At 42.2% G+C, this 27,023-nt stretch overlaps 1 protein-coding gene across 2 annotated transcripts in view; it reads left to right on the top strand.

Moving 5' to 3' along the window:
* Positions 1 to 27,023, top strand: part of GLI2 (GLI family zinc finger 2) — a 284,491-nt gene that overhangs the window by 173,998 nt on the left and 83,470 nt on the right. For both annotated transcript variants that reach the window (XM_072985243.2, XM_078377808.1), the window contains one exon: positions 19,245 to 19,350. In XM_072985243.2, coding sequence (XP_072841344.2) covers positions 19,245 to 19,350 — 106 coding nt within the window. The remainder of the gene's footprint in view (positions 1 to 19,244; positions 19,351 to 27,023) is intronic.

The raw sequence follows: 27,023 nt of genomic DNA, 5'->3' as shown, positions 1-27,023 counted from the left end.
GGCATTCAAGAGAAAACTGGACAACCGTCTATGAAGTCTGCTTTGATTTGTATTGCTGCCCTGACCAAGGGGGTTGGACTCGGTGGCCTTGTAGCCCCTTCCAACTCCATTATTCTATGATTCTGGTGTTGTTGTTTAGTCGTTTAGTCATGTCCGACTCTTCATGACCCCATGGACCAGAGCACGCCAGGCCCTCCTGTCTTCCACTGCCTCTTGGAGTTTGGTCAAATTCATGTTGGTAGCTTCGATGACACTGTCCAACCATCTCATCTTCTGTCATCCTCTTCTCCTCTTGCCTTCACACTTTCCCAACTTCAGGGTCTTTTCCAGGGAGTCTTCTCTTCTCATGAGATGGCCAAAGTATTGGAGCCTCAGTTTCAGGATCTGTCCTTACATTTCTAGTGTACTGTATTCCGAAAGTGGAAATTCTCCAGGGTTTGGTGAGTCTAAAGTCTAGAAGTGGTGCATGGGCATATTTGTGCAAATCATCAAACGGAACCCTTCCCATCCACAACAATTGGACAAAGTAACTGAAAACCAGCAAGGACTTCTTTAAAGGAAAAAAACATTAAGATGCCGGTGTTTCCCATCCATAACAGTAATACGGTATATTGGCCGTAGTAAGTCTTTATTACATGATTCTACAAATCCAGCTAGAAAAAGAAGGTATAGATTTTTCCCTTTGAGATCAGCCTCTTTCTTTTAGTATTTTTGTTGTAAGCTATTTAAGCGGTGTGACCCACTCCCATCATTATCCGGTCTGCTCTTAAACCTCCCTCAAATGTTTTGGGCAGCCACCTGCTTTCCCTTTTGATCTCCTCTTCTACCTTATTTCACTCCAGGAGCTTTGCTAGCCAGTTGGAACTTCTTTCTTATTATTTCAAAGCAGCTGCTGGAAGAATAGAGCCCGAGATTCCATCTGCCTCTTTAAGTTCAATAGCCTTGTACACCAGCTTTCTCCACAAAACGGCAGCAACTTCTCTTCATACAATGGTGACATTATATAACAGTGACTTCCCAGTAAAAGCAAACTTCCTTTTATTTGATTGTGCTGCCTCTCTTCCTTTAGAATTACCACAGCAGTCAAGCCCACAATATGTTTCCAGACCTGAGTTAGTCTAGAGGGCCTCCCTCACTCTCCAAACCCCCCCCCCAACTACTTCTTCCTGCCAATTCCTCTTTCTGGAGGAATTGGCAGAGCCCTGTATTATTAGGACACAAGCCAACTGTTCTAGTGGAATTTCCTGTCTGATTTTAATCCTGTCCCCCCCCCCCTCAATTTTCCCCTCTCCTCTCCTTCAAAGTGTGAGGGAGGAGGAAAAAGCTTTTTTAATTACACTGCCCTGGGTTACTCTTTCAGGATATTATTATTCCTATTAAGTACTTCCTGTTGGGAAGCAGCAGAGGAGTAGAGCCTAACAGGGATGACGGTGGTGCAGTCAAGACTTGTGGCCTTATTGTTCTTTAATAACTTTCAGATTGCAGGAGTGGTTAGATATATATCTTGGCATGACAAGCAAGCCATGAAGTGGCTTCCAAGGCTCTTAGCACTTTGCAGCTCAGGACCTGCAAAATTAATGAGCTGCTGATTTAAAAACCCTCCAGGTTCAGTTTTTCTGCTTCTCTGGATTTGCCGTTCCAGTATTACAAGCAGTAGTGAATTTAGGGTGTTCCTGCACAGGGATGTAACCCAGAAGGCATGCTATCTCTTTAACAATTTGACAGCCTCCTTTGTAGCTTTCAAAAGACACAAGAAGGACACCGGCCTTACTTTACTTGAAAACATATTTTGGGATCGTACAACTGCTCACAAGCTCGTAAACCACAAAGACTGCAGACACAGCCTTTCCTTAACCAATCCTCAAGTTCTGGCTAAGCCGTTTCTGCTGTCTTTCCCTGTTTAGAGACCATGGGTTGCCTTTGCCTCAACACATACTGTATTGAAATTTTCATGAGATATTACAGACTATGTGAGGTGGTTGTGAGGGCAAAATAGATCTTAGACATTAGGATATTGGACTACAAGTCCCAGACCCCCCATCCTGGTGTGGCTGGGAGATTATGAGAGCTGTAATCCAAAAAGTTGTATTTTTGAAGTTAAGGGATAAAACGCAAAGGTAGAAGAGAACCATGATGTACAGTATATCACCTTGAGTTCCTGGAGTGAGGAGGGGTGGGGTGGGGTGGCAGGATATAAAGGCAATAAATAAATGATAAAATGTAAGACAGAAGCTTACCCAAGAGAAACAGACTGCAGTTGTGGATAAAGTACTGTACTTCATGAAAGAATTCAAAAAGAAGAGAGATCAGAACACATATTTCAAACTTGACTACCTGGGACAGAAGCACATCTGCAGTCACCTTTATATTCTTTTATATTGCCTTCTCCCATAACTAGTCAGATTCTCTGGGAGAACAATATTATGCTGTATTTCCACACAACCTTCTACCAGGAGATGTTTGAGCAGCTTATAGGCTTTAGCTAATTTTCAAAGCACCTCTAGTGAAGTTTTTATCAGCCCTGTTTTGCTGCTGGCCCCACAGTGAGTCAATGACACAGCTGGGGAATAAAACCCAAGGGTTTGAAAGGGGGGAAAAAACCAAGTTTTAGGAGAGTAATAACAGTTCAGTTTACAATAAATGGTCCTGAATTAGGGTGTATCGCTGACTTCCAGCCACAGGGGTTGTTAGAAAACTGTTTAATGAGCACATTATTCCATTATTATTCACACTTGTTTTTCCTGTTTCTTCATCAGAAGCAGCTGGCATTGGCGGCCAGTGCAGAATCATAGCTACTCAGCAGTCTTTTGCTGTTCTCTTACATAATAAAAATACTTTGCCTACTATTTCAGTAATATCTGTACACCTTGTTCGTATGCTCTAGCTTGATGGCTCTGCCATTCTGCTTAGATGCAAACTCTAACTAACATAACAGCAGCTAGTGGTGAGCATGGGTTGGTTAAGTTTGAGGAGCTTATGCATTCAGACTACATTTATTGTCTGGTGCAAGTTAATACCTTAGGGCTGACTGAATGATAACATTATCACTGTTGGCGTTCTTATATCCTTGTTACTTTTCATTAAATACATGAAATGTGGATATTTCTCATTCACTGACACACAGACATGCACATACTATATATGCATCATTAGAGTAAATGTTAAGGTCTTTATGTCTTTAACTCTTGTGCCCTTCCAGATGTTTTGAACTTTAACTCCCAGTCTCTTTGACCTTTGACCATTCTTACTAGGACTTCTAGCATTCTAGGTGTTAAAGCAGAGGCAGCTGAAGTCCAGACAAATAGAAGGCCAAAGTTTCAAGTCTTTCGAAGGTGCTGCATTGGTGTTACTCCAAATGGGAGTATAGGTTTTGGTTCGAGCTGAAAGGAAGATTTTAGAAGATGATGCTGGCTACTCCTCAGCAACAGAATTATCCTGTGACATTCTCATAGATTGAAATTCTCTCCCATGGTGGTTAATATCTAGGTAGCATTGCTGTATGAAATTGTCTAGCAGTAAGGAATGTGCTGTTATTAATACATGGATGATACCATATATTCATCTCCCTGGGTTAATGCTTAGAAGCAGTCATGAATAGGATTAGAATAAAGTAACTGAAACAAAACAAAGATGGTTGTGGTAGGTGGTTCTTTTGCTCAGTTGAATGGGGACATGTCTGTTCTAGGCTGAGCCATATCAATCCCTTCACAGCTTAGGGAATCAGATTTGCAGGCTGGGAACAGTCCTGGAGACAGCATTGCTCCCAGATGCAAGATAGGTGCTATGACACAGAGTGATTTCCCCCCACCTGAAGTGAGCACATTAATTATACCTACTCCTGGAAGATTTAATGAGAATTCAAAGGCAGTTCCTGCTTGCTTTACGCCCACTCTTTCTTGCTGTCTCAGTGAGTGAACACAGATAACCATTGATCAAGTGGTATCTTAGTACACTGTGCATGTATTTGCTTGGTTAGCTGTTCTGTGTAACTTTCTGCCCAGGTGGCAAGGGAGTATTTATCAATATTCTGCTTGACCAGATCAGGCAGGCAAATGTGATAACATTTTGCTCTCTGCTTGGCAGAACAATACACATAATGAGTTCGCCAACTGATCAGATGCATACCAAAATAAATTACCAGTTGTACTTGCCTGCTTTTGGCTAGCAATTCTGAGGAAGTAGAGAAGTCATATATATTACCTTTTGGGAGGATAGTATAATTGACCATATATTTACAGTTACTATTATTACAGCTTTTATCTGCTGAGTTTATTATCCAGATCCATCCTGGTTCTTCGCAAATGCACACGAATGGTCTCTGTGGTCTCTGTGAATGCACACAAATGGGTTAACCTGCACCTGTGCAGGAACGTCCGGAAGATTCTACCGTGACAGACCCGCAGTCCAAGAGGTTGAGAATCCCTCCTCAGGTTGCGCGGTGCCTCGCCTGGTGGTCCAGCTCCAGCAACCTCTCACGGGGAAGACCGTTCCACTCTCCTCACCTGTCCCTACAGGTCGTTACTGACGCCAGCCCCTCAGGTTGGGGCGTGCATTGCCAGAACCTCCGTGCTCACAGTCTTTGGACCCATCCCAAAGGACCTTGCACCTCAACCAGCTAGAACTGCTAGCCGTCATGAAGGCTTTTCAATCCTTCCTCCCTTGCATCCAAGGCCATGCCGTGCAACTGGTAACGGACAATACCACAGTGATGCACTACATCAACAGGCAAGGTGGAACGCGATCACCGCGTCTCCTCCAGCTGACCATCAAGTTTTGGAAATGGTGTCACTCCCACAACGTTTTCCCACAGGCAATTCACATCGCTTCCAAGGACAATTTTCTGGCGGACCACCTGAGCAGGCTCCCTACCAGGATGCACAAGTGGGCATTGAACCACACGATCTTTCGCGATATCTGTGCATGATGGGGACAGCCCACCCTGGACCTTTTTGCGTCCCACCACAACACCAAGAGTATCCGATACTGCTCCAGGGTGGGCATGGACGCAGCCTCCCTGGGAGACGCCTTCCTCATACCATGGTCGGGGGAACTAACATACCTGTTTCCTCCAGTACCACTGCTTCTCAGGACTGTGACCAGGATAATGCGGTACGGTACAGATGCAATCCTCATCGCCCCTTGGTGGCCGAGGCAACCGTGGTTCGCTCACCTATCAGACATAGCACAAGAAGTTTACCACCTTCTTCAGATACCGTCCCTCCTGTCACAGAACAACGTGGCTCTCCTCCATCCCGATGTTCGGTCCCTTCGCCTGACGGTGTGGAGGATAATCCCCGCTTCCGCGAGGTGCTAGACCATGCACGAAAGCCCTCTACCTCACGCTTATATGAAGGTAAATGGAAAGCATTTACCAAGTTTGCCCAATCTAAGGGCATGACCACGGTACCAGCTTCTCTACACACGGTACTTATCTTTCTGCTGCATCTCTTCAATTTGGGACTTGCTCATTCCACGCTTAAAGTTTACATTTCAGCGATTGTAGCACACCAGCCTCCTCGTTCATATTCTGCAAGGCTTTTTTCCGACCCTACACTCAAAAGATTTTTAAAAGGTCTCCAAAACATACAACCACCCTCCCAAACCATTGCACCCCAGTGGTCCCTTCCGCTGGTCTTAGAGGCCCTTACTAAACCTCCATTTGGCTACGTGCTCTGTAAAACTTCTTTCCTTGAAGACAGCTTTCCTAGTAGCCATTACTTCAGCCAGATGAGCAAGCGAGATTGCTGCCCTAAGGTCGGACCCTCCATACCTGCAGTGTACCCAGATAACGTTACCTTATACATGGACATTTCCTTCCTACCAAAGGTGGTGTCAGAATTCTATGTCAATCAGCCTATTGTGCTCCCGACCTTTTTCCCGTCTCCAACTACACCGCTGGAGCCTAAACTTTATTCTCTTGATGTTAGACGGGCCCTTGCCTTCTACCTACACTGCACCAAGTCCATCTGACGCTCTCCGCGTCTCTTCTTATGTTACCACGGACCACGCAAAGGTGCTCCTGCTTCTTCTCAATCAATATCACGGTGGATTGTTCAGCTCATTTACCTGGCTTACCAGCTGGCCAAGTAACCCCTTCCAGAGGGCTTAAAGGCACATTCCACCAGAGTGGTTTCCACCTCAACAGCCTTATTTAAAGGTGTCAAACTGCAGAACATTTGCAAAGCAGCTGTCTGGGCTACCCCTCTGACATTTGCCAGACACTATCGACTGGACGTCAGAGCCAAAAATGATGCGGCGTTTGGACGGGCGATACTGTCATCTATGATACTGTGATGGCCCTCCTGCCATTGAGTATAGCTTGCTATTCACCCATTTGTGTGCTTTCACAGAGACCACTACGAAGAAAGTTAGGTTACTTACCTGTAACTTTGGTTCTTCTAGTGGTACTCTGTGAATTCACACATCCCTCCCTTCCTCCCCTCTATCCGTCACGGTACCATTCTATGATACCACGCTTATCTAGTTTACGGTAACGGTGGATTAGGGAACTGAAAGGAAGATGGAGGAGGCGGGGCTTATATACCTCGCGGGGGATCTAAATGACTTTTTTTCTTAAGCTCTAGAATCTTCCGACATTCCTGCACAGGTGCAGGATAACCCATTTGTGTGAATTCACAGAGTACCACTAGAAGAACCAAAGTTACAGGTAAGTAACCTAACTATTTCCCTGTTTCTTCAAACCTATATCCTTCTGCTGCTTCCTCCTCCTTCTTCACACAGGGTACCATAAGCTCTCCTGACCTCCATATTTTGCCATTCATGGTAGTACCATCAGTTGTTGTTGTTTAGTCATTAAGTTATGTCCAACTCTTCATGACCCCATGGACCAGAGCATGGCAGGCCTTCCTGTCTTCCACTCCCTCCCGAAGTTTGGTCAAAAGTACCATCAGTACAAAGGCCCAAAGGGGAAGACTCATTCCAAACCCTCCCCTTCAAGCTGTGAAAGGAAAGGGAGATTCAAGCTGAAATCCTATACAGTGGTGCCCCACATGACGACGATAATCCATTCCAAGAAAATCGCTGTTAAGCAAAATTGTCGTCATGCAAAAAGCCTTTCCACATTGGAATGCATTGAAACCCATTTAGTGTGTTCCAATGGGGAAATTACCTTGTCGCCCAGCGAAGATTGCCCATAGGAAAGCCATTTTCCGAGCGCCGATCAGCTGTTAAAATGGCTTCCCCATGAAGCATGGGACCGGAAAACACAGGGCAGCCATTTTAGGAACCCGACGATCAGCTGTAAAGATCGTCGTCGTGCGAATAACCAGTCTGCGAAGCATGGACTTAATCGGCATCCAGCGAAATTCCCCCATAGGAATGACTATTTTGCGAATTGTTATAACGATCGCAAAAAATCATTGTCCTGTGGTTTCATCGTACAGCGGGGTCATCATCTAATGAGGTACCACTGTAGTCACTTTACAGTGTCCATTGGACAGGTAACAATTACAATACTCGGTTTCTCAGAGTACTACCCACATGAATCTTTGGGTCAATAAAGAAGACTGTTTACCAGACCTAGCTTACCACAGTTATACCTGCAATCACTTAGTAAGTTATTGGTCTGTTCTGTCACACAGTATGTTCTGTGAACCATCCTAAGAAATTGTTGGAACAAAAGGGTGGATCAAAATTTCTATAATAAATAAAGAAATAGAGTGGTTCATCCTTGAACTCAAGATCAAGAACAAGACCCATAGTCACCCCTTAGAAAGACAATACAGATTTCTACCTTATCAAGTGGCTATATGCACAGCATAAGTCACCTGTGGATCAAGTGTCAGGTTGTTTGGAGTGCTGAAGCAGAGAACTCAGCAAGACTCGCTTAAATATTTTCAGTATAGTAGACACCATAGCTCATGTAGTTTTTGTCTTTACTGCTAATTGGCATCAGCCTTTCGGAAAATATGGGACCTAAAAATAATACTACCAATGGCAATTGATACCACGTAACATCATCCCCAAGGATGTTTGTTTGTTGTTTGTTTGTTCAGTCGTATAGTCGTGTCCGACTCTTCGTGACCCCATGGACCAGAGCATGCCAGGCCCTCCTATCTTCCACCGCCTCCCGGAGTTGTGTCAAATTCATGTTGGTTGCTTCGATGACACTGTCCAACCATCTCATCCTCGGTCGTCCCCTTCTCCTCTTGCCTTCACACTTTCCCAACATCAAAGTCTTTTCCAAGGAGTCTTCTCTTCTCATGAGATGGCCAAAGTACTGGAGCCTCAGCTTCAGGATCTGTCCTTCCAATGAGCACTCGGGGTTGATTTCCTTTAGAATTGATAGGTTTGTTCTCTTTGCAGTCCAGGGAACTCTCAAGAGTCTCCTCCAGCACCACAATTCAAAGGCATCAATTCTTCGGCGGTCAGCTTTCTTTATGGTCCAGCTCTCACTTCCATGCAACACTATAGGAAAAACCATAGCTTTGACTATTCGGACTTTTGTTGGCAAGGTGATGTCTCTGCTTTTTAAGATGCTGTCAAGGTTTGTCATTGCTTTCCTCCCAAGAAACAGGCGTCTTTTAATTTCGGGGCTGCTGTCTCCATCTGCAGTGATCATGGAGCCCAAGAAAGTAAAATCTGTCACTGCCTCCATATCTTCCCCTTCTATTTCCCAGGAGGTGATGGGACCAGTGGCCATGATCTTAGTTTTTTTTTGATGTTGAGTTTCAGACCGTTTTTTGCACTCTCCTCTTTCACCCTCATTACAAGGTTCTTTAGTTCCTCCTCACTTTCCGCCATCATAGTGGTATCATCTGCATATCGGAGGTTGTTGATATTTCTTCCTGCAATCTTAATTCCAGCTTGGGATTCCTCCAGTCCAGCCTTCCGCATGATGTATTCTGCATATAAGTTAAATAAGCTGGGGGACAATATACAGCCTTGTCGTACTCCTTTCCCAATTTTGAACCAATCCGTTGTTCCATATCCAGTTCTAACTGTTGCTTCCTGTCCCACATATAGATTTCTCAGGAGATGGATAAGGTGGTCAGGCACGCCCATTTCTTTTAGGACTTGCCATAGTTTGCTGTGGTCCACACAGTCAAAGGCTTTTGCATAGTCAATGAAGCAGAAGTAGATGCTTTTCTGGAACTCTCTGGCTTTCTCCATAATCCAGCGCATGTTGGCAATTTGGTCTCGAGTTCCCCTGCCCCTTCGGAATCCCACTTGTACTTCTGGGAGTTCTCGGTCCACATACTGCTGAAGCCTACCTTGTATGATTTTGAGCATAACCTTGCTGGCGTGTGAGATGAGTGCAATTGTCCGGTAGTTGGAGCATTCTTTGGCACTGCCCTTCTTTGGAATTGGGATGTAGACTGATCTTTTCCAGTCCTCTGGCCACTGTTGAGTTTTCCAAACTTGTTGGCATATTGAATGTAGCACCTTAACAGCATCATCCTTTAAGATTTTAAATAGTTCAACTGGAATGCCATCACCTCCACTGGCCTTGTTGTTAGCCAGGCTTTCTAAGGCCCACTTGACCTCACTCTCCAGGATGTCTGGCTCTAGGTCAGCAACTATATTGTCTGGGTTGTCCGGGATATCCAAAACTTTCTGATATAATCCCTCTGTGTATTCTTGCCACCTCTTCTTGATGTCTTCTGCTTCTGTGAGGTCCCTTCCATTTTTGTCTTTTATCATGTCCATCTTTGCACAAAATTTTCCTCTAATATCTCCAATTTTTCTGAACAGATCTCTGGTTTTTCCTTTTCTGTTATTTTCCTCTATTTCTTTGCATTGTTCATTTAAGAAGGCCCTCTTGTCTCTACTTGCTATTCTTTGGAAGTCTGCATTCAATTTTCTGTAACTTTCCCTATCTCCCCTGCATTTTGTTTCCCTTCTCTTTTCTGCTATTTGTAAGGCCTCGTTGGACAGCCACTTTGCTTTCTTGCATTTCCTTTTCTTTGGGATAGTTTTTGTTGCTGCCTCCTGTACAATGTTACGAGCCTCTATCCAAAGTTCTTCAGGCACTCTGTCCACCAAATCTAGTTCCTTAAATCTGTTCTTCACTTCTACTGTGTATTCGTAAGGGATTTGGTTTAGATTATACCTGAGTGGCCCAGTGGTTTTTCCTACTCTCTTCAGTTTAAGCTTGAATTTTGCTACGAGAAGCTGATGATCAGAGCTACAATCAGCTCCAGGTCTTGTTTTTGCTGACTGTATAGAGCTTCTCCATCTTTGGCTGCAGAGAATATAGTCAATCTGATTTCGATGTTGCCCATCTGGTGATTTCCATGTGTAGAGTCGCCTCTTGTGTTGTTGGAAAAGGGTGTTTGTGATGACCAGCTTGTTCTCTTGACAAAACTCTATTAGCCTTTGCCCTGCTTCGTTTTGAACTCCAAGGCCAAACTTCCCTGTTGTTCCTTTTATCTCTTGACTCCCTACCTTAGCATTCCAGTCCCCCAGAATGAGAAGAACATCCTTCTTCGGTGTCAGTTCTAGAAGGTGTTGTTTATCTTCATAAAATTGTTCAATTTCAGTCTCCTCAGCAATGGAGGTTGGTGCATAAACTTGGATTATTATGATGTTGAAAGGTCTGCCTTGGATACGTATTGACATCATTCTATCATTTTTGAGATTATATCCCATTACGGCTTTTCCCACTCTTTTGTTGGCTATGAGGGCTACTCCATTCCTTCTACGGGATTCTTGCCCACAATAGTAGACATGATAATCATCTGAGTTGAAATCACCCATTCCCATCCATTTTAGTTCACTGATGCCCAGAATGTCGATGTTTATTCTTGCCATCTCCTGTTTGACCACCTCCAGCTTCCCAAGGTTCATAGATCTTACATTCCAGGTTCCTATGCAGTATTTTTCTTTCCAGCATCGGACTTTCCTTTCACTTCCAGGCACGTCCACAGCTGAGCGTCCTTTCGGCTTTGGCCCATCCACTTCATCAGCTCTGGAGCTACTTGTACTTGTCCTCCGCTCTTCCTCAGTCGCATGTTGGACGCCTTTTGACCTGAGGGCCCCATCTTCCAGCGTCATATCTTTTAGCCTTTTGTTTCTGATCATGGGGCATTCTTGGCAAAGATACTGGAGTGGAATTGCCGGTTCCTACCCCAGGTGGATTGCGTTTAGTCAGAACTCTCCACTCTGACCTGTCCGTCTTGGGTGGCCCTGCACGGCATAGCCCATAGCTTCTCTGAGTTACTCAAGCCCCCTCGCCATGACAGGGCAGCAATCCATGAAGGGATCCCCAAGATAAAACAGTAATTTTTCCAGTTCCATTTGTTATCTGTGACTGAGGCAAGAATGCTCTATAAACAGCAGCATTGGAAATATGGAATACACTTCCATGGTTTGGGGCATCCTGTGGGCTCATATGTTTTGCCCGAATTTTGGATGGGAGGACCATGTCTGCCTCAGATGCAGCCCAAAAGGGGGGAAGAGGAATCTTTTTGACAAAGCTTCACAATACCATTCGAATGAGACTTTTTAAACAGGTTGAATTATGCCTTCACCTCTGGCTTTAAAATGTGCAGACAAAGTGTAATTAGCAACCACATAATTGCCTGCTTCAGAATAAAATGCTTGCATTTTGTGCTGGGTGTATTTTGTAAACAACTTCAAGTAGATCGTGTTATTGTAAAATGCTATTAAACGTTAAGCCCCAAATGGAGTTTTGATCACAGGTTAAGTCAGCGCTACTGTAAGTTTGGCTCCCCCCCCCCCCGGTGCTTTCCCACCCGTTTTCTTCCTTCGTTCTTGTTCTTTCTTGGTCGTGTGTGTGTGTGTGTGTGTGTGTGTGTGTGTGTGTGTGTGTGTGTGTGTGTGTGTGTGTGTGTCCATGCGCTGCAGATGGCTTTCCCAGCACGTAAATATTCAGCATGCTAAGTGTGATTTCATCGGCAGAGAATCCCACAGGCGGACCAAAGGGGTGCTCTCTGTCATGCTGCTATGACCTAGTTTCCCCCTTCCTCTTTTGTCTCAGACCTTCTCTGACCCTTTGCCTATTCTCTCCTCTGATGATTCACCCAGTCCATTATTAACGGTGCATTAAGTTAGGTTGCGCTTTCAAGCACACTATTTTTCTCCTGCTCATTCAGCTTGCTTCAAACAGCAAGGCCATTATTTGGATGACATCATAAAACTACACAGAGAAATCTTCCTTCTCCCTCCTGGGGAGAACTGGGGCAGCGTACTATCTAAGGGTGTGATTAACCTGTGTTGATTTCCTGGACTTCATGAAAAGTCCAAAGAAAGCCGTAGCGCTGCTCAGATTTCAGGGAAGCCAGTGTAATTCTCTGACTGAAATAGCCCTGATTTCTCATGTTAATTTCATTCAATTTTGGAACCCAGTTGTGTTGAGATGGGCCTGGGCTGGAAAAGAGAGTACACACCCTTTGCTGTGCAAATAAATAAAGATGCTTTTCTGGATTGAAGAGATAGAAGCAGGAGAGGCCAGTTCACTAAGTCAGACACTGAAGTGTTCAATTTTTACTGAAGCAAGTCTATGCAAACAAAGGCCACACACTCTCAACAGCTACGCTAGTGCAATCTTGCATGGCATGGCACAATTTACACCAGGACCAGTAATGGTAAACAGAAGCACATGCATTAGAAATATTCTGTCCTATCTCATAGCCCCTTTCATACTCGTGTGAATGGGCTCCAGGTGAATAAAAGGACTTCACCCCTGGCCCTGTTCCATGTGGCTTCCCTGCCCCAAAGCAAGGATCAGCCCTACCATTATGGAGAGTGACGCAGCCCACTCAAGACAGCAGCTCCTGGATGGAGCACACAAACCTTCTTTATATTCCATAAGATAATCTGTTGCCCTCAGGTGCATTGGAGGGCAGTGCCCTGTCACTGATGCCAAGATTAAACTCTACACTGACTTCAACTCTCTTCTGTATGCATTAGAAGTAGGCACTGTATGCCATCTGCTCTGGATTTGGCAGCCACTAGAAACCTCACTGCTACTTTATTCTCTTTTTTTAAATGTTATTTCATTAAAAGAAGGACAATCAGAAGCTTCCAGAAATAATAGTTTTATATTAAGACACACATACACTGCTGGTCCCTTGTTTTGATAAAAAGGTTTTTTTTTAAAGGAAACCATGGCTGAAATTCTGTTGCTTAGAGTAGGCTTATTGAATCAGTGGGAATTTGGTCAATCAGCTGCGATGTAGGTTCCATTGATTCAAATGGGTATATTCTGACTTACGACATTATGCTAAGCAACAGGACTTGAGTATTCTGGCCACTTTGTTTCTATCCCATTTGCCTCTAAAGGTAAACACTGTTGTGCTAAAATTCAGATTTTTAATTCAAAGTCTGTTGACTTTTTGTCTTTTTTAAAAAGAGGATACTTCTTTCACTTTGAAACAGTGAAACTACAGAAACACATTTAAGGGGGAGTGACAATGGTAAGCCACTCCTTTAGTGTTTCACACACCTCAATAAAAACCCTACTATGGTGTCACAATAAGCGGGATGATAGCACATAACAACTAGGTGCCTATCTGTGCCAGACTGAGTTAACAGAGACTTTCAAGGTAAATGTCCGTCAAATTGCACAGACACCCACAGTGACTCAATTTTCATAATAAACATGATATATAATTTTTCTAGAAGTGAAAGTGTCACTGTTTGAATTTGTTTTGTCTTTCACTGTTATTATCTTTAAATAAATTTCAGCATTTGAACAGCCTGAGGGAAACAAAAGACACACTACCTAGGGCAGTTTCACAAATGCTTTTCCTGTTCTGTCTATTCAAAGGGGAAATTGTCTTGAAATGTATGCCTGCCTTGCTAGAAATCCAGTAGCTGCTTCAGCTTCCTCAGAAATGCCCAATTCTGACACTTATTCACATTCCGTGATGGCTAGTACACGCATATCCTCTTCAGACTTGGCTTACTGTTCATTCCTTCTTTGCTTCAGGCTAATGTTTACATGGTCTTGGAAAGTTACAGGTAGTAAAACTGGCATCTTTTGAATTCAGAAAATATTAATAATCTTGCCAAACAACTAAGGCCAAGTAGAAGAGACTTTTCAGCAGTCAGATACAATAGTCACATTGCTGCTTTAAAGAGCAATATTTCGCAAGCCAGCTTCAACCTCTTACCTTCTTTGCAGAAATAAGAAAAATGTTAGATTCCAACTTCCATTGCCCCGGGTCTTGGAAATTATTTGTTAAAAATTAATTCATGATCCCAGTTCATTAGACTCATCAATTGCAGTTTTATTTTATAAAAAATATGATTTATAAAACAAAATGTGTTTTATTAAAGTCCAATGTTATATAATAAATGATACACAATTTTTATTTGTGAACAGTGTTCTGTGTTAATTGTGTTAATTCATGCTGTGTTACTTCACGTATGGTAATTTTAGCTGACAGGGACCTGTTTTAGCCATTTATAACATTTTAAATTGATTTTTAAAAAAATACTAAAAAAATGAATGAATTAATAACAAATTAACAGTGATTAACCAAACAAGTTGATTTTGTAATTTTCAGGCAGCATTTAATTGTTAAAAAACTTTCTTTCTTTTTTTATTGATCTGATGTTTATACATTAATATTAGCACTAATGTTTCTAAACTCTGCATCAGCTCCAGCCAGCATGGCCAATGGTTAGTGGGGATCAGAGTTGGAATTCCACAGCAGCTCATGGACAACAGGTTCCTCATGTGTATTTATGAATAGATACGTGGGATTTAAGTCTATAATAGTTTCAAGGGAGCCTGCTTCCAGATAAAACGTGTATAATAACTGTATGCCATCAAATTCCCTTTTTCTAAGGGTGCTCTGCAAACAAGTGGGTTGCCCAAGACTACGTACCCAGATTGGCTTTTTTTCCTATAAGGCATGCTGTGGAATCAAACTGCTAACACTCACTGCACTATAAACTTTTAACATGGAGTAATTACCATATTTTTTCATGTATAAGATGCCCCCATGTATAAGACGCCCCCACTTTTCTAATCCAAAATTAAGAACTCTAAGTGGGGCTTAGCAAGTATAGGGGGAAAGGGATCAAATTGCTGCAGGATCACTTTGATCCCTGCTTTCCCCTCCACTTGTTTTTGTTCTCTCCTCAGCTTACTTCCATGTATAAGATGACCCTCAATTTTTAGTCTAAAGATTTTAGACAAAAGTATAGTCTTATACATGGAAAAACATGGTAAACCTCCATTTATAGTTTGGACCCTACTGGAAGTCACCTTTTGGTTTGTCCATCTAATACAGCATTCTTTACTTTGTTACTTCCCGGGTCTCGGGCAGAGGTCTTTCCCATGATGTCCCTGAATCTTTTTGATGGGAGATGCCAGAGATCAAATCACTGCCTGTGAAATAGGTACTAATGACCTCTTCACAGGTGTTTAGGCATACACTTTAAACATTTTTAAAGTATATTCATCTGTTCTGTATATCTGTCTATAGACCATGAAGCTAGTGAATACCAGAAGTGCCCCCAATGGCATAGCTACAGATATTCAGGCAGACCAGGAGGTGGGAGGCATCCAGCCAGCACAGCAGGGAATGATGACATTTGGTGGCAGTCCATGGCAGGCAGAACTGTACTTGGATACTCAATTTCTGCCTGACTGGTATGTCAGCTGGTGCTGTTGCACTCCCAAGCCATTTTGCAGTAACCAGGGATCACTTTATGCTATGAGGTCTGGGTGAATGGGTACAATGTAGAACTGCTTATGCAACCAGATGTTGGAGGTGTGCTTTGCCCCAATAACATCCTGACCGTAGTGTGTGTGAATCAACAGACCTGTGTTTTGAAATAAGTTTGTCCTGATGTTCTCATTTTTTATGGTCTCATATAGGGACACCCCTGGTATGGATTTTGTAAGAGGTGACGCCTTGCTGAATAAGGCCAGACCAAGTTCTCTTCTGTCTTCCATACCTGACCCAACCTAAGGTCCACAATGCAGTATCCAAAGTCAGCCAGATTATTTGGACACACGGAGCAGGAAAAGCCACCTCTCCCCTTCCATTCCCTGGCAGTGAAAAAATAAAATAGCAACAAAATATATCACAAACAATTTCACAGCCCAAAAATGCTGCTTAAAGCATTGGTGATACACTGTCTACTAGCAGGGATAGTCCTCTTGCAGGATACAGCTTGGCTTCCAACTCTCACACATTGTTGTGTGACTAGTAAGCAAGCTCCTAACCTCACTTCTACATTAAACATCTAAGCTTACCTTGAAAGACACAGCAGATGGGTTAGGTAATACCAGGCACCACCATTTTCCTAGAGAGTAGTGCACCCTTAGGTATGCTCATGGTACAGTTTTCACTTCCCTAATCGCAGGGCCTCTGAAGGATGTTTTCAAATTACGCAAAGTATGGAAAAGCTATTTTTGAACTACTGGGATTTTGAGGGTTGCCGTCCAAAAAAATGTAACTTTCCAAAGTTTGGAAAATTATGACTACTCACTCAAATGGCCATCCAATGGGAGCTAAAGCTTGGTCTCCATATATTCTCTGTTTTTTGTTTGTTTTGTTTTTTATTATTATTATTCTTTCATAGATAAGTTCCCTGCTGAAAACTGCTAAGCACTCATTTGCTTGGCATTAAAGAGGGCAGAGCTTGGCACAGAAAAGTTTAGCGGCTGTAAAACTGGAGTGTGAATGAGAGTTTGTTTTTCTTTGAGACCAAATAGGGTCATGCTGTATTTTCATCTTGGGTAGTCGCTGGCTGCATCTTTATTTAAGAGGTGCCCACTACACAGGCCCTTTGAGCAGGGTCAGATTAATGAATAGTCAGGAACGAGAGAGCTGGTGTGTGTGGCTGTTGATCCAATTCGTAATACACGCATATTGACTTCCATTTTCTGCCTCTTTTCTTGGGGGTTTCACAGTTACTCTACTGTATATCAACACTGGCCGGGCAGCAGAAAAGCTGTCATTCTATTAGGATCAGCAATACAAACAAGGTTTCTTAGCATAAGCCTGCTAAGGAACTTTAAATCCTTTCGCCCCCAAGGTTTCTGGCTTTTATTTTTCTCTCTCAGAAGCATTGGCAACCAGCTGATTTTGAAAAGGAAGTTTTTGTGTCTGTATTCTATAGCTTGTGTAGACAGTGTCTAGGATAGTCATCTTGGACTAAGAAGCAGAGCTTGGAAAAAAATATATTTTTGGTCTAGAACTCCCAGAATTTCTCAGCCAGCATGATTGGTACTTTTACTTACTTTTATGAAAGCCATCTGTATGTTACAAGATGCTAACGTGCAGCACAAAACACACTCCTGTCCACAACAAAGCACAAGGTAACAGCATGAGCCAGCACTTCTACCCAGTGCTATCCTTCCTCTACGAGTTAGTGAGGATACACCTCCATAACTAAAGCAGTTCTAAAAATTACAGTTACATCTCAAAATGAATAGTTGTTCCTCGCTTATTTGCTATACTTGTTACTAGAAAAGAGTTTTAATTATAAGTAACTTGATTATTTATAACTTGTTCCTTCCAAGCACTGTTCCATTGCTATAATCAAAGCCAACTGAAGCAGAAAATATTTTATTCCTTGTGGAATAGGCCATGCAAGGCCAGATGCTCATCTGACATGAATAGGAAGGGTTTTTAAGAAAATCAAGGCTGTAAATTATTCCTGCGTAAATCTTTCAGATGAAACGCTATTGAAATCATCCTAGAGACTCTGCTGTCTTATATTAGCTGGAGTGTGGGCCTTTCAAGCTTTTATTTTGGAGACTTACTTAAGGGTGTGTATTTGAAATGAGTGAAAGAACTTTGAATTTTTATTTAAAGGTACTACCAGATATATCAATAGAATTAATCTCAACTAATTTTCTGTAAACTCAAGAAAAAGATGTTTTAAAAATTTAATGATATAACGACAGTTAGTACACACAGGTTGTTATGCTTACCTTGGAGTAAGCCCTATTGAACAAGATGGAAATTGCCTTTGAGGAAATATGGCTAGGAGTATGCTGTTAAAATATCTTATAGTTCTCCGTTGTATGCCTTAGTTTTTGCAGTTGATGCAATCGCAATGGTAGTACAGTACACATCACACACATATTTTTTTCTATATACTCAAGTTTCTGTCATCCCTCCATTCTTTTTGAGAAAGACTTATGTGTGAGCAAAATACTTATATGTTCAAAAACCTAAACCGACCCAATATCTACCCAGCACTGGATCTCCTAAATCAGAAATGATGGGCCTGTTGCCCTCCAGAAATTGAGCAACATATGGAAGGCCATAGACTTTCCATCCTTGCTCCAAACCACACCTCATTAGGTAGTCTGCAGGGAACTGTTCTTAAGCACCAATTGCTGTTGTTTAGTCATTTAGTCATGTCCGACTCTTCTTCGTGACCCCATGGACCAGAGCATGCTAGGCCCTCCTATCTTCCACTGCCTCCCGGAGTTTGGTCAAATTCATGTTGCTAAGCACCAGTAGTAAAAAGTAATTGTGGCTTTAATTTATCCATTTTGTATAGTTGCAGGAAAGTCCAGTTTAGTGAATTCTCTCACTGTTAACTTTGGGGATTGGTACTACATGTTAAAGATTGTTATTCCCATAAATTATGGTGTTTTGTGTCTTCTGAGGGCACTTTATGGAAGATGAAGCAAATGAATAAAATCAGGGCCACAGATGATGACAAGTGAGGGCAATTTAGTCTCCTTCTTCATAACCGCAGCCGCAGGCCTTTGCCAGCCAGTCCTTTCTCCATACAGAGTTCAAATTTATTCCTTGCTTGCTTTTCCACCCTTAGATAAATATTTCCAAGCGCCATGTTCTCTGTCTCTCTTTCTCTCTCCGTCTACCTCTCCCCATGTGTATGTGTGCGCATACACCTTAGGGAAAGGTGCTTTTGCTGCCATTCCTGGTGGTGGAAATGATACCAAGCGCAGATTCCACCAAGCTCTGTCGAGTCTGATTTGCGTCAGGAGCCCAGCATTCCTTGGTGCTTCCTATAATCTCTCCGAGTTCAAAGAGTCCTCGGTTGCTTGTCTTTGTCAAAAACCCGGTTGGAGATCTTTTATGTCGAAGATGTAGGATTTCTCCAAATGACTTTGATTATTTATTCATTCCACTTCTCTGGTGTACTCCAGCTCTGCTCTATCACGAAAGACCCCCTTGTCTGGCTCTGCGCTTGCTCTGAAAGGCAGGGAGCTTTAGTGCCTTTGAAAACTCTGTGTGTGTTTGTAATAAAATGAAGAAGAGTGTGGATTTAAATTTTTTTAAAAAAATCCCCACACACTTTTTTGTCATCCACAGTTCCGCAGCATATTTTTCCAGCCTTCCATTCTCCTCTGCCAATTGACATGCGTCATCAAGAAGGAAGATACCATTATGAACCTCACTCCATCCATGCTATTCATGGGTAAGTTTTTTGCAAATTTGTCTCCTCCTTCCTGTGCTTTATTTTAATGATAGGGGAATGGACAAAATCTGCTCCAGTGTATATATGTTACAGGCACAGCCTTTCCATAAGCATAACCAACTCCTTCTATTTCTGGCTTCACTAGAAACCATTAATCTTTTCTTTATGCAAGTCTCCTCAGGGACATGTGGCGGAAGTATGGTCACTCTCAAATTACAGAAATCACAGCAGTCTATATTTTTGTACATGGCTTGTCATTTGGCTGTGTAAACAGGTCTGTCACTCTGTGGAGAATCCTTAGTTGAGAAAGCACACCATACATGTGAAGAAATTATTTCTAGGTATTTGACACAGCATACCAAGAATATCATTTTTGTTTTACTTCCTTTAAGAAAGAAAGGTGCCTAGCCCATAGTACTGCAAGAGAATGAATATTTGTAGGTAGTAAGACCTCATGGGCTGGGCCTCACTGAATTTAGAGGCACCAGGAAGGCCAGGCCTTCATTGTTCTGTGTATCTCCTTGTTCCTTCCACAGTTTAATGGAAGCAAAGGAATGTATAAATATGCACCTATATGCAGCTGAACTACAGTCCTGTTGTTCAGAAAGTGGTGGATTTGGCTGAGAGAAAGAGAATGACCTTCAATGCAATAGGACACAAAAGAAAGTTGTCCCACAAGGTATTCCCATTTGAAGATGGACTTTATGGTTCACCACTGTGGCTAAACTGCATGTATTCTGTACTTTGAAAAAAAAAACTTCCACAATTTTTCATAAAGGCAATCAGCATTCTGCTCCAAGAGATGCAGAATTCTATAACCTGCATTATTCAGCCTGACCATATGTGCCTAATTAATATATTTTATGCACAATATATTCTGTTGTTGTGTTTTTGCTTTGTTTTGTTTTTGTTCCTGCTTTTTAATAAAAGTTTTCCAAATTTTACTCTGGATTTGGTGAGATGAAGAACAATTATGTTGGATGGATGTAGGCAGTCTTGAGGGCTTAAGGCTGAATACATGAAGGATATTGAATTTCACTGTTAGTCGTTAGTCTTTTCTCAGATATAAGCCCTACTGAATTCAATAGTATTATGTTCCTTGATAAATGTACATACAATTGTAGTCTTGGTCAGCTATCTCTCTAGGTTTTGCAAGCCTACTTTTTCAACTATGAAAGCCATACATTTGCTTCCCTTAAGAAAGAGAGAGAAAGAAAAAATCGTATTGATGAAAGCTAAGGGCTAAGTTATGTGTTACACTGAATACACAGTGAACAAATCTGCCTCACATTGTACACAGCTGGTGGAGATTTAAACCTCCCCGCCACCACCCGCAGCCATTTTTCCACTTAATTCATCAATCTAGTGTGCTCACATGCAGTCTTTTAGTGAGGACAATCCTCCATTTAAAGGACTGCCTGTTTTCCTTTTGAAGATGTCCTCTGTTTGCACCTCTATATGCTGTTTGATCTTTAAATAAAATATATTGAGGAGAGACATCAGATGACTTTAAGTGGCCCTTCCACACATAGCAGAACCCAGATAAGAACTTCAACAGGCACACAAGTTTTTTATTCATTATCTCTCCCATGTTGTTGAGATTTATTGTAATTCTATTTACATAATAAAAATCATCTCTAATTTTTCACCCGGAGTCTCATGGCACAGTGGTTAAACTGCAGTCCTGCAACCAAAACTCTGCTCACGGCTCAGGTTCAATCCCAGGTAGCTGGCTCAAGGTTCACTCAGCTTTCCATCCTCCCAAGGTTGGTAAATTGAATACCCAGATTGCTGGGGGGAGACAATGTATAGCCTGAATAATTAAATTGTAAACCACCCAGAAAGTGCTTTAAGCACTATGGGATGGTATATAAGCAGCATGCTCTTTTTTAGCTGTACCTGTAAATTAGTATATGCAACTTTATGCAGATCAAGACCCACTTTTGCCCTCCTTTTTGAGGATGTGCAAACAACCATCATGTTCACCACTCATCATGTTGTTGTTTAGTCGTTAAGTCATGTCCGACTCTTTATGACCCCATGGACCAGAGCCCACCAGGCCCTCCTATCTTTCACTGCCTCCCGGAGTTTGGTCAAATCCCTTCATGGATTGCTGCCTTGTCATGGTGAAGGGGCTTGAGCAATTCAGAGAAGCTATGGGCCATGCCGTGCAGGGACACCCAAGATGGATAGGTCAGAGTGGAGAGTTCTAACTAAATGCAATCCACCTGGAGCAGGAACTGGCAAGCCACTCCAGTATCTGCCAATAAAACCCCATGAACAGAAACTCATCATGTACAGGCCTGGTTTTTTTTTAAGGAAGCAGCCCCATTGATATCAGCTCCCACCCCCTTTTTTTTATTTATTTATTTATTTATTTATTTATTTATTTATTTATTATTATTATTATTATTATTATTATTATTATTAGTAGTAGTAGTAGTAGTAGTAGTAGTAGTAGTAGTAGTAGTAGTAGTAGTAGTAGTAGTAGTAGTAGTATTGGTATTAATCCATCATGAGGGAAATTTGGGGGAATAGCTGATGGGTGATTTAAGTCTTTCCAGCATGAAGTCTAACTTGACTCTCCTTATGCTTACTAAGAAACAGACAAAGAAGGTGAGACTTCGCTGCTACTGTCAGAATCTCTGAGCATGGAAGTACAGTTGTGCAAATGATATGTGCTGTCTTGTGGCCTGCCTGTTGTATGCTCTGATGCCCTGATGGTGCAATTGGTCATGCAACCAGTTGCACAATTGGCTGCAAAAAGAAGAGCCCACAAGCATGTAAAAACTACCTGCGCAATTGTCCTTCTGCACAGAGTGCAGTGTGGGGTTGGACCCTGAGAGATTCCCCAGAAACTGAGGCCTGTCATGGGTGCCTTCTTCAGCCTATGTCTCTATACTTCTGCAGAACCTTGGCATGCATGTAGGAGTGCTTGTTCTATCTACTCCAGTCAAATCCAGGTTAGACTGTCTTTCATCTCTATTGCAAGCCCTCTCTGTTGTGTCACATTTATAGCTGTGGCTCATATTTTTGGTGATTGATCAGCAAGCCATTCTAGATAGAGACTGACTCATTAGAGAGGAAGATGAAACTTTGGAGAAGAAGGAAATGTCTTCTGAAAGAAGTGTCAGGGAACTGTTCTGGCTCTTTCCAAATCCATTTGCAATCAGAGAGGAGAAAAATATGTTCACTCTCCTGCTGTAATGAAGAGTTGTGCAGTTCAGGGTTTACCTCCTCCTTCGTCCTCCTCCGGAATGCTCTGTTTCCGGATATCCCCCTTTTTGAGGAGAGGAACTGCTGTGAGGGATGAAAGCAAGTCTACAGTTCTGACAGCTGGGCAATTTCATGCCATGAGGAGCTGTGGAAGTCTTTGAAAAGGGTATTAACTGTTTCATTGTTGCCAAAAATACCAGGCTCTGCACCTGGGACAAAATGTGAGTCCTTGGCTATCCTGCATAGCCCTTGTTAAATTTATCACTGCATGGCTAACATGTTGATTGTTGCAGCAGAATACCCAGTCAAGGAGGATTCATTAATAAAATGTGACTATAGTTATATATAAAACTCCTGCCAACCTAGCAGTTCGAAAGCATTCAAATGCGAGTAGATAAATGGGGACCACCTCAGTGGGAAGGTAACAGCATTCCATGTCTAAGTCGCACTGGCCATATGACCACGGAAAATGTCTACAGACAAACGCTGGCTCTACGGCTTGGAGATGGGGATGAGCACCGCCCCCTAGAGTCGGACATGAGTGGACTAAATATCAAGGGGAACATTTACCTTTATAGTTATAAATCTCTCTCTCTCTCTCTCTCTCTCTCTCTCTCTCTCTCTCTCTCTCTCTCTCTCTCTCTCTCTCTCTCTCTCTGTCTTGGCTATAACGTCTCTATGTCTATTGCTGACTACACAATGTTCTTAAGAACTATTGCCTTTTCTAGACAGAGCATTTGTTCTCCTCATTGTACTTGGTTCTGCACTGATGCTGTAGTGTTTCTCTCCATCCATACAAGGTACTTATCATCTCACTTAATACAGTGCCTTTCTTCAAGGCTTTTTGTATCTTTTCATCCCTCCTGAAAGTATGGTTTATTTTTATTATCACTTTGTTCTAGGAATGAAGTAGTGGTGGAATGTAGCCCTATGGCACTCATCATTTGAAATCATGAGCACCTCCCATCAGAAGCTTTCAGTTAACACTCAAAACAATCAAACAAAATATACAGAACAGAAGCTCTAGTAGAGAAGTGGATTTCTTATTTTTTTTAAAAAAAAAGAAGATTGTTTAAAGATTTCTTAAACAGAAATGCTTTTCTTAAAAAGAAGAGATGTGCCCTTTAAAAGTTAAACTACCCACTCATTTTGTGACTCCAAGGCTGGAAAAGAGGGGTGGAACGTTTACTCCAATTGGAAGACCCCTATAATAATAAATGTGATGAGCTTTTGCTTCTAATTAAAGAACTTCTGGGGCTCACAGGTCTACCCAACTTCAGCAAAAGACTACTATACTCTTTCTTAGCATTTAGGCTGGTTGAAGGCTAAAGGCATTAACATGGGGTGAGATGACCCCTAGACCCTTCCAGATCAAAACACACATTTTATTTAACCAGGTCTAGTATTTAATAAAGATAAAATCACACCCCCAAAAGGTTAAGAAGCCAAATTTTGCTTTTAACTTAAAATACTTCCCTCCATGACATAAAAGTTTATAGTTTATTTTGCTACTGGAAAGCCCACAGCAAGAAGCCGTTAGAACTCAAGAGGCCTCCTCTGTCTTCCTTGGCAAAAGGTGCGGAGGGACGGGAAGAGTCAGAGAGCATGGCTTTCACTCATTCCAGACTGAAAACAACATAAGAACAGGCTCCTCTGTGTACTTACAGGAAAACCTGGTTGAGAACTAGCTTGCAAACTTGCTATAGATCCAAAATGTAGGACAACAGGTCAGGAGAACTGTTCTTTCCCATGGAGACCCTGAATAATCAAGAGGGAGACCTCGGCAGCTCTAGAGACAAGTCCTTATTCCCAGTGCAAACCACAGAGGTAAATAGGGTCAAAGTCCATACTACCCAAAGCAAAAACAAAAACAAAAACAAAACACCAAAATGTGCCCCTCTCCCTTTCAAGGGAAAGAGAAACATAATGTTAAATCCAATGGTCAGCCACTTGCTTCTTTTTTGTGACACCCCAGGTCAGCCACCTGAAGTAGCCACCTCTCTTTGCTTGCTGGTAGGGGCTGTATTTTTATTCAGGCACGTCCTAGGCAGACAGTGAGAATTTGGGTTTATTAGAGTAATATTATTTATTGACTAAAAATATTAGAAAGCACTAGCTATGTGCACCTGCCTAGCCTTCTGGAAATCTGTTGTCAAAGGCACAACATCAACGGAGTTTATCAAAAAATGTACTGAACTTAACTCAAGACAAAGTTAGATGTGACATAAAGAATGCGACCATTGTCCTGTGTTTTGCTTTTGCTTACCAAATAACCCTTAGTAGGGTGGGATGGATGTGATCTGAATTAAGACCACAGTTCAGAGAGACTGGGTATTTTGTCTTTTCCTGTAAACCCATTCCCATTCTGGATGGTCTTCACACTCATCCTCGCACAGTTCCTTTTTGCCTTGAATGGAAACTGCCCTTAGCAACAACCTCTGCTTTCTTTGAAGAGTGAGCTGGAACCATGAAAGGATGCAGAACAGAGCCACATTCTCAGTCCAGATTTTTCTCTCTGTTTCACAGCTTCCTAAGCCAAATATATGAGGCCCAAAGGACTAGTTACATTCCCTATGGTCACATGGATTCCCACTAAAGCCTCTTTTTTTAATGGTTCTGGCGACACATAAGTATTGCAGCTAACTGTTGCCCAACCTTGGCACTGCTGTTGCTTGCTGCCAAGTGGACAACTGACTTTGCTTCAGAAATTGGGGGGGGGGGGGAACAACTCTGCTTCAGATACTAGAGGCATAGTATTGCTATTATACCCACCAGTATGCTAGTTGGCAAGGCATTTAGCACCTGAAAGAAAACAAGAATTAGGCTTTCCGTTTAATAGCAGCCACACAGTTGATGTTTTATAAGATGTTGATGAGCCCCAATAGTTCATCAGAATCAGAATGATTCTAGAATGTATGACACTTCATTCCTTCTTGATTGTTCTTATTTCTTAATTCATTCATCATATCTTGAAGGGGGGGGCTAATCTTAGAACTGCAGAGCTGGAAGGGACCCTCTGGATCATCGTGCCCAGTCCCTGTCAAAGTGGTAGAATGGGGAATTGAACTTCCAACCTCTGGCTCCACAGCCAGATGCCTGAACCACTGACCTATCCAAAAGTCTCTGGATAGATGCACAAAAAGAATGCTAGAATCTGGTTACATTCATGTCCTAGAAAAGATAGTATTTTGGGGCCATGCCGGAGAGAAAATGACCAAGCCAGATGGGGCGGTCTGGGAGTTAACAGTAACCATAAGTAATATTTCCAAACCTTGCCTATGATCTAAATCACGAAGAGAGATAAAACATATTACTTTTTTTTTTTTACTACAATACCCCAGCCATCATGGCCAGTGGCCAATATATGATTACTGTAGTCCAAAAAAGTGGTGGGTCCTATCATTTATCATGAATTGCCTTTCAACAGCACATTTGGGTACTATTGGAACAATCGTGCAATATGCTACTAGAAAATGCTGCTGTGTCCTAGAAGACTCCTCATGTAGATGATTTGCATATCTCTTATGATCATTCTATAATCGTTAATCATGATTTATGATTATGGCTATAATAATCACATTTTATTTTAAAAATAAAATCTGTTTCAAAACTGTAGTGTATTTCCTCCGTGAATGAAAGAGAAAGAGTGTATACATTGCAAAGAGAAATTGAGTCACCAAGCTTTGGCTTTATGATTAATATGATCAGAGCCTGATAGAGGGTCCCCCAATTCATCATGGCCATATTCTAGCTGTCTACTTTCTTGCCTGCACCAAATGTATCTAATTACATGAACACTGCACAGCAAATTAAGTGTAGTCTCATTTGTTGTCAACCACGGAGTCTTATTATCTGCCTGCTGCTTTGTGTCAAAGGTTTGTTTCTTGACTGCTCAACGTGACACGGCTCTGCGTTCCCTTTCATCATTGTTTGCATATAACCTAATGAGAGTGGGAGATAGCTCATCACAGCTGTTGGGGAAGGCACTAGCGGGGTTCCCAGCAAGAGACAGCGGTGATCAGGGAAGAAGTGCAAGCACAGAAAGTGGCTCTCTGTTGTTTCGTGGATTGGCAAAATGACCTTCAACCAGAGCAGTCGATGTAGGGCACGTTATATTGTGTCCAGTAAACTTATAATCCTCCTTTCAGATGTGAGAGGCTGTGGTTTCCACTATTTCAGAAAGCATTCCTAAGGTCCGGTGGAACAGTGAAGCTAGGGCAGAGAAGTGTTGGCTCAGCAGATGTTGTAGTCTATAATTTCCATTAGCCCCATCCATCATGGCCATTGGTAAGAGACTGTGGATGTTTCTGTCTAAACCATCCAGAGAGGGAGGGAAAGGATCCTCATCTCTGTGTAAAATGATCTTTCCCTTGCACAATGCATTACACAAGCGAAGTAGTTAATGGCATAAAATGTGGTGTAGCAAAACAAGGGCTCATGGAGTCAAAGTTCCAGGA

Source organism: Pogona vitticeps, chromosome 1 (assembly GCF_051106095.1).
Source record: "Pogona vitticeps strain Pit_001003342236 chromosome 1, PviZW2.1, whole genome shotgun sequence".
Taxonomy (NCBI): domain Eukaryota; kingdom Metazoa; phylum Chordata; class Lepidosauria; order Squamata; family Agamidae; genus Pogona; species Pogona vitticeps.
The sequence above is the reverse complement of the archived record's forward strand: the minus strand, read 5'-3'. Positions and strand labels throughout refer to the sequence as shown.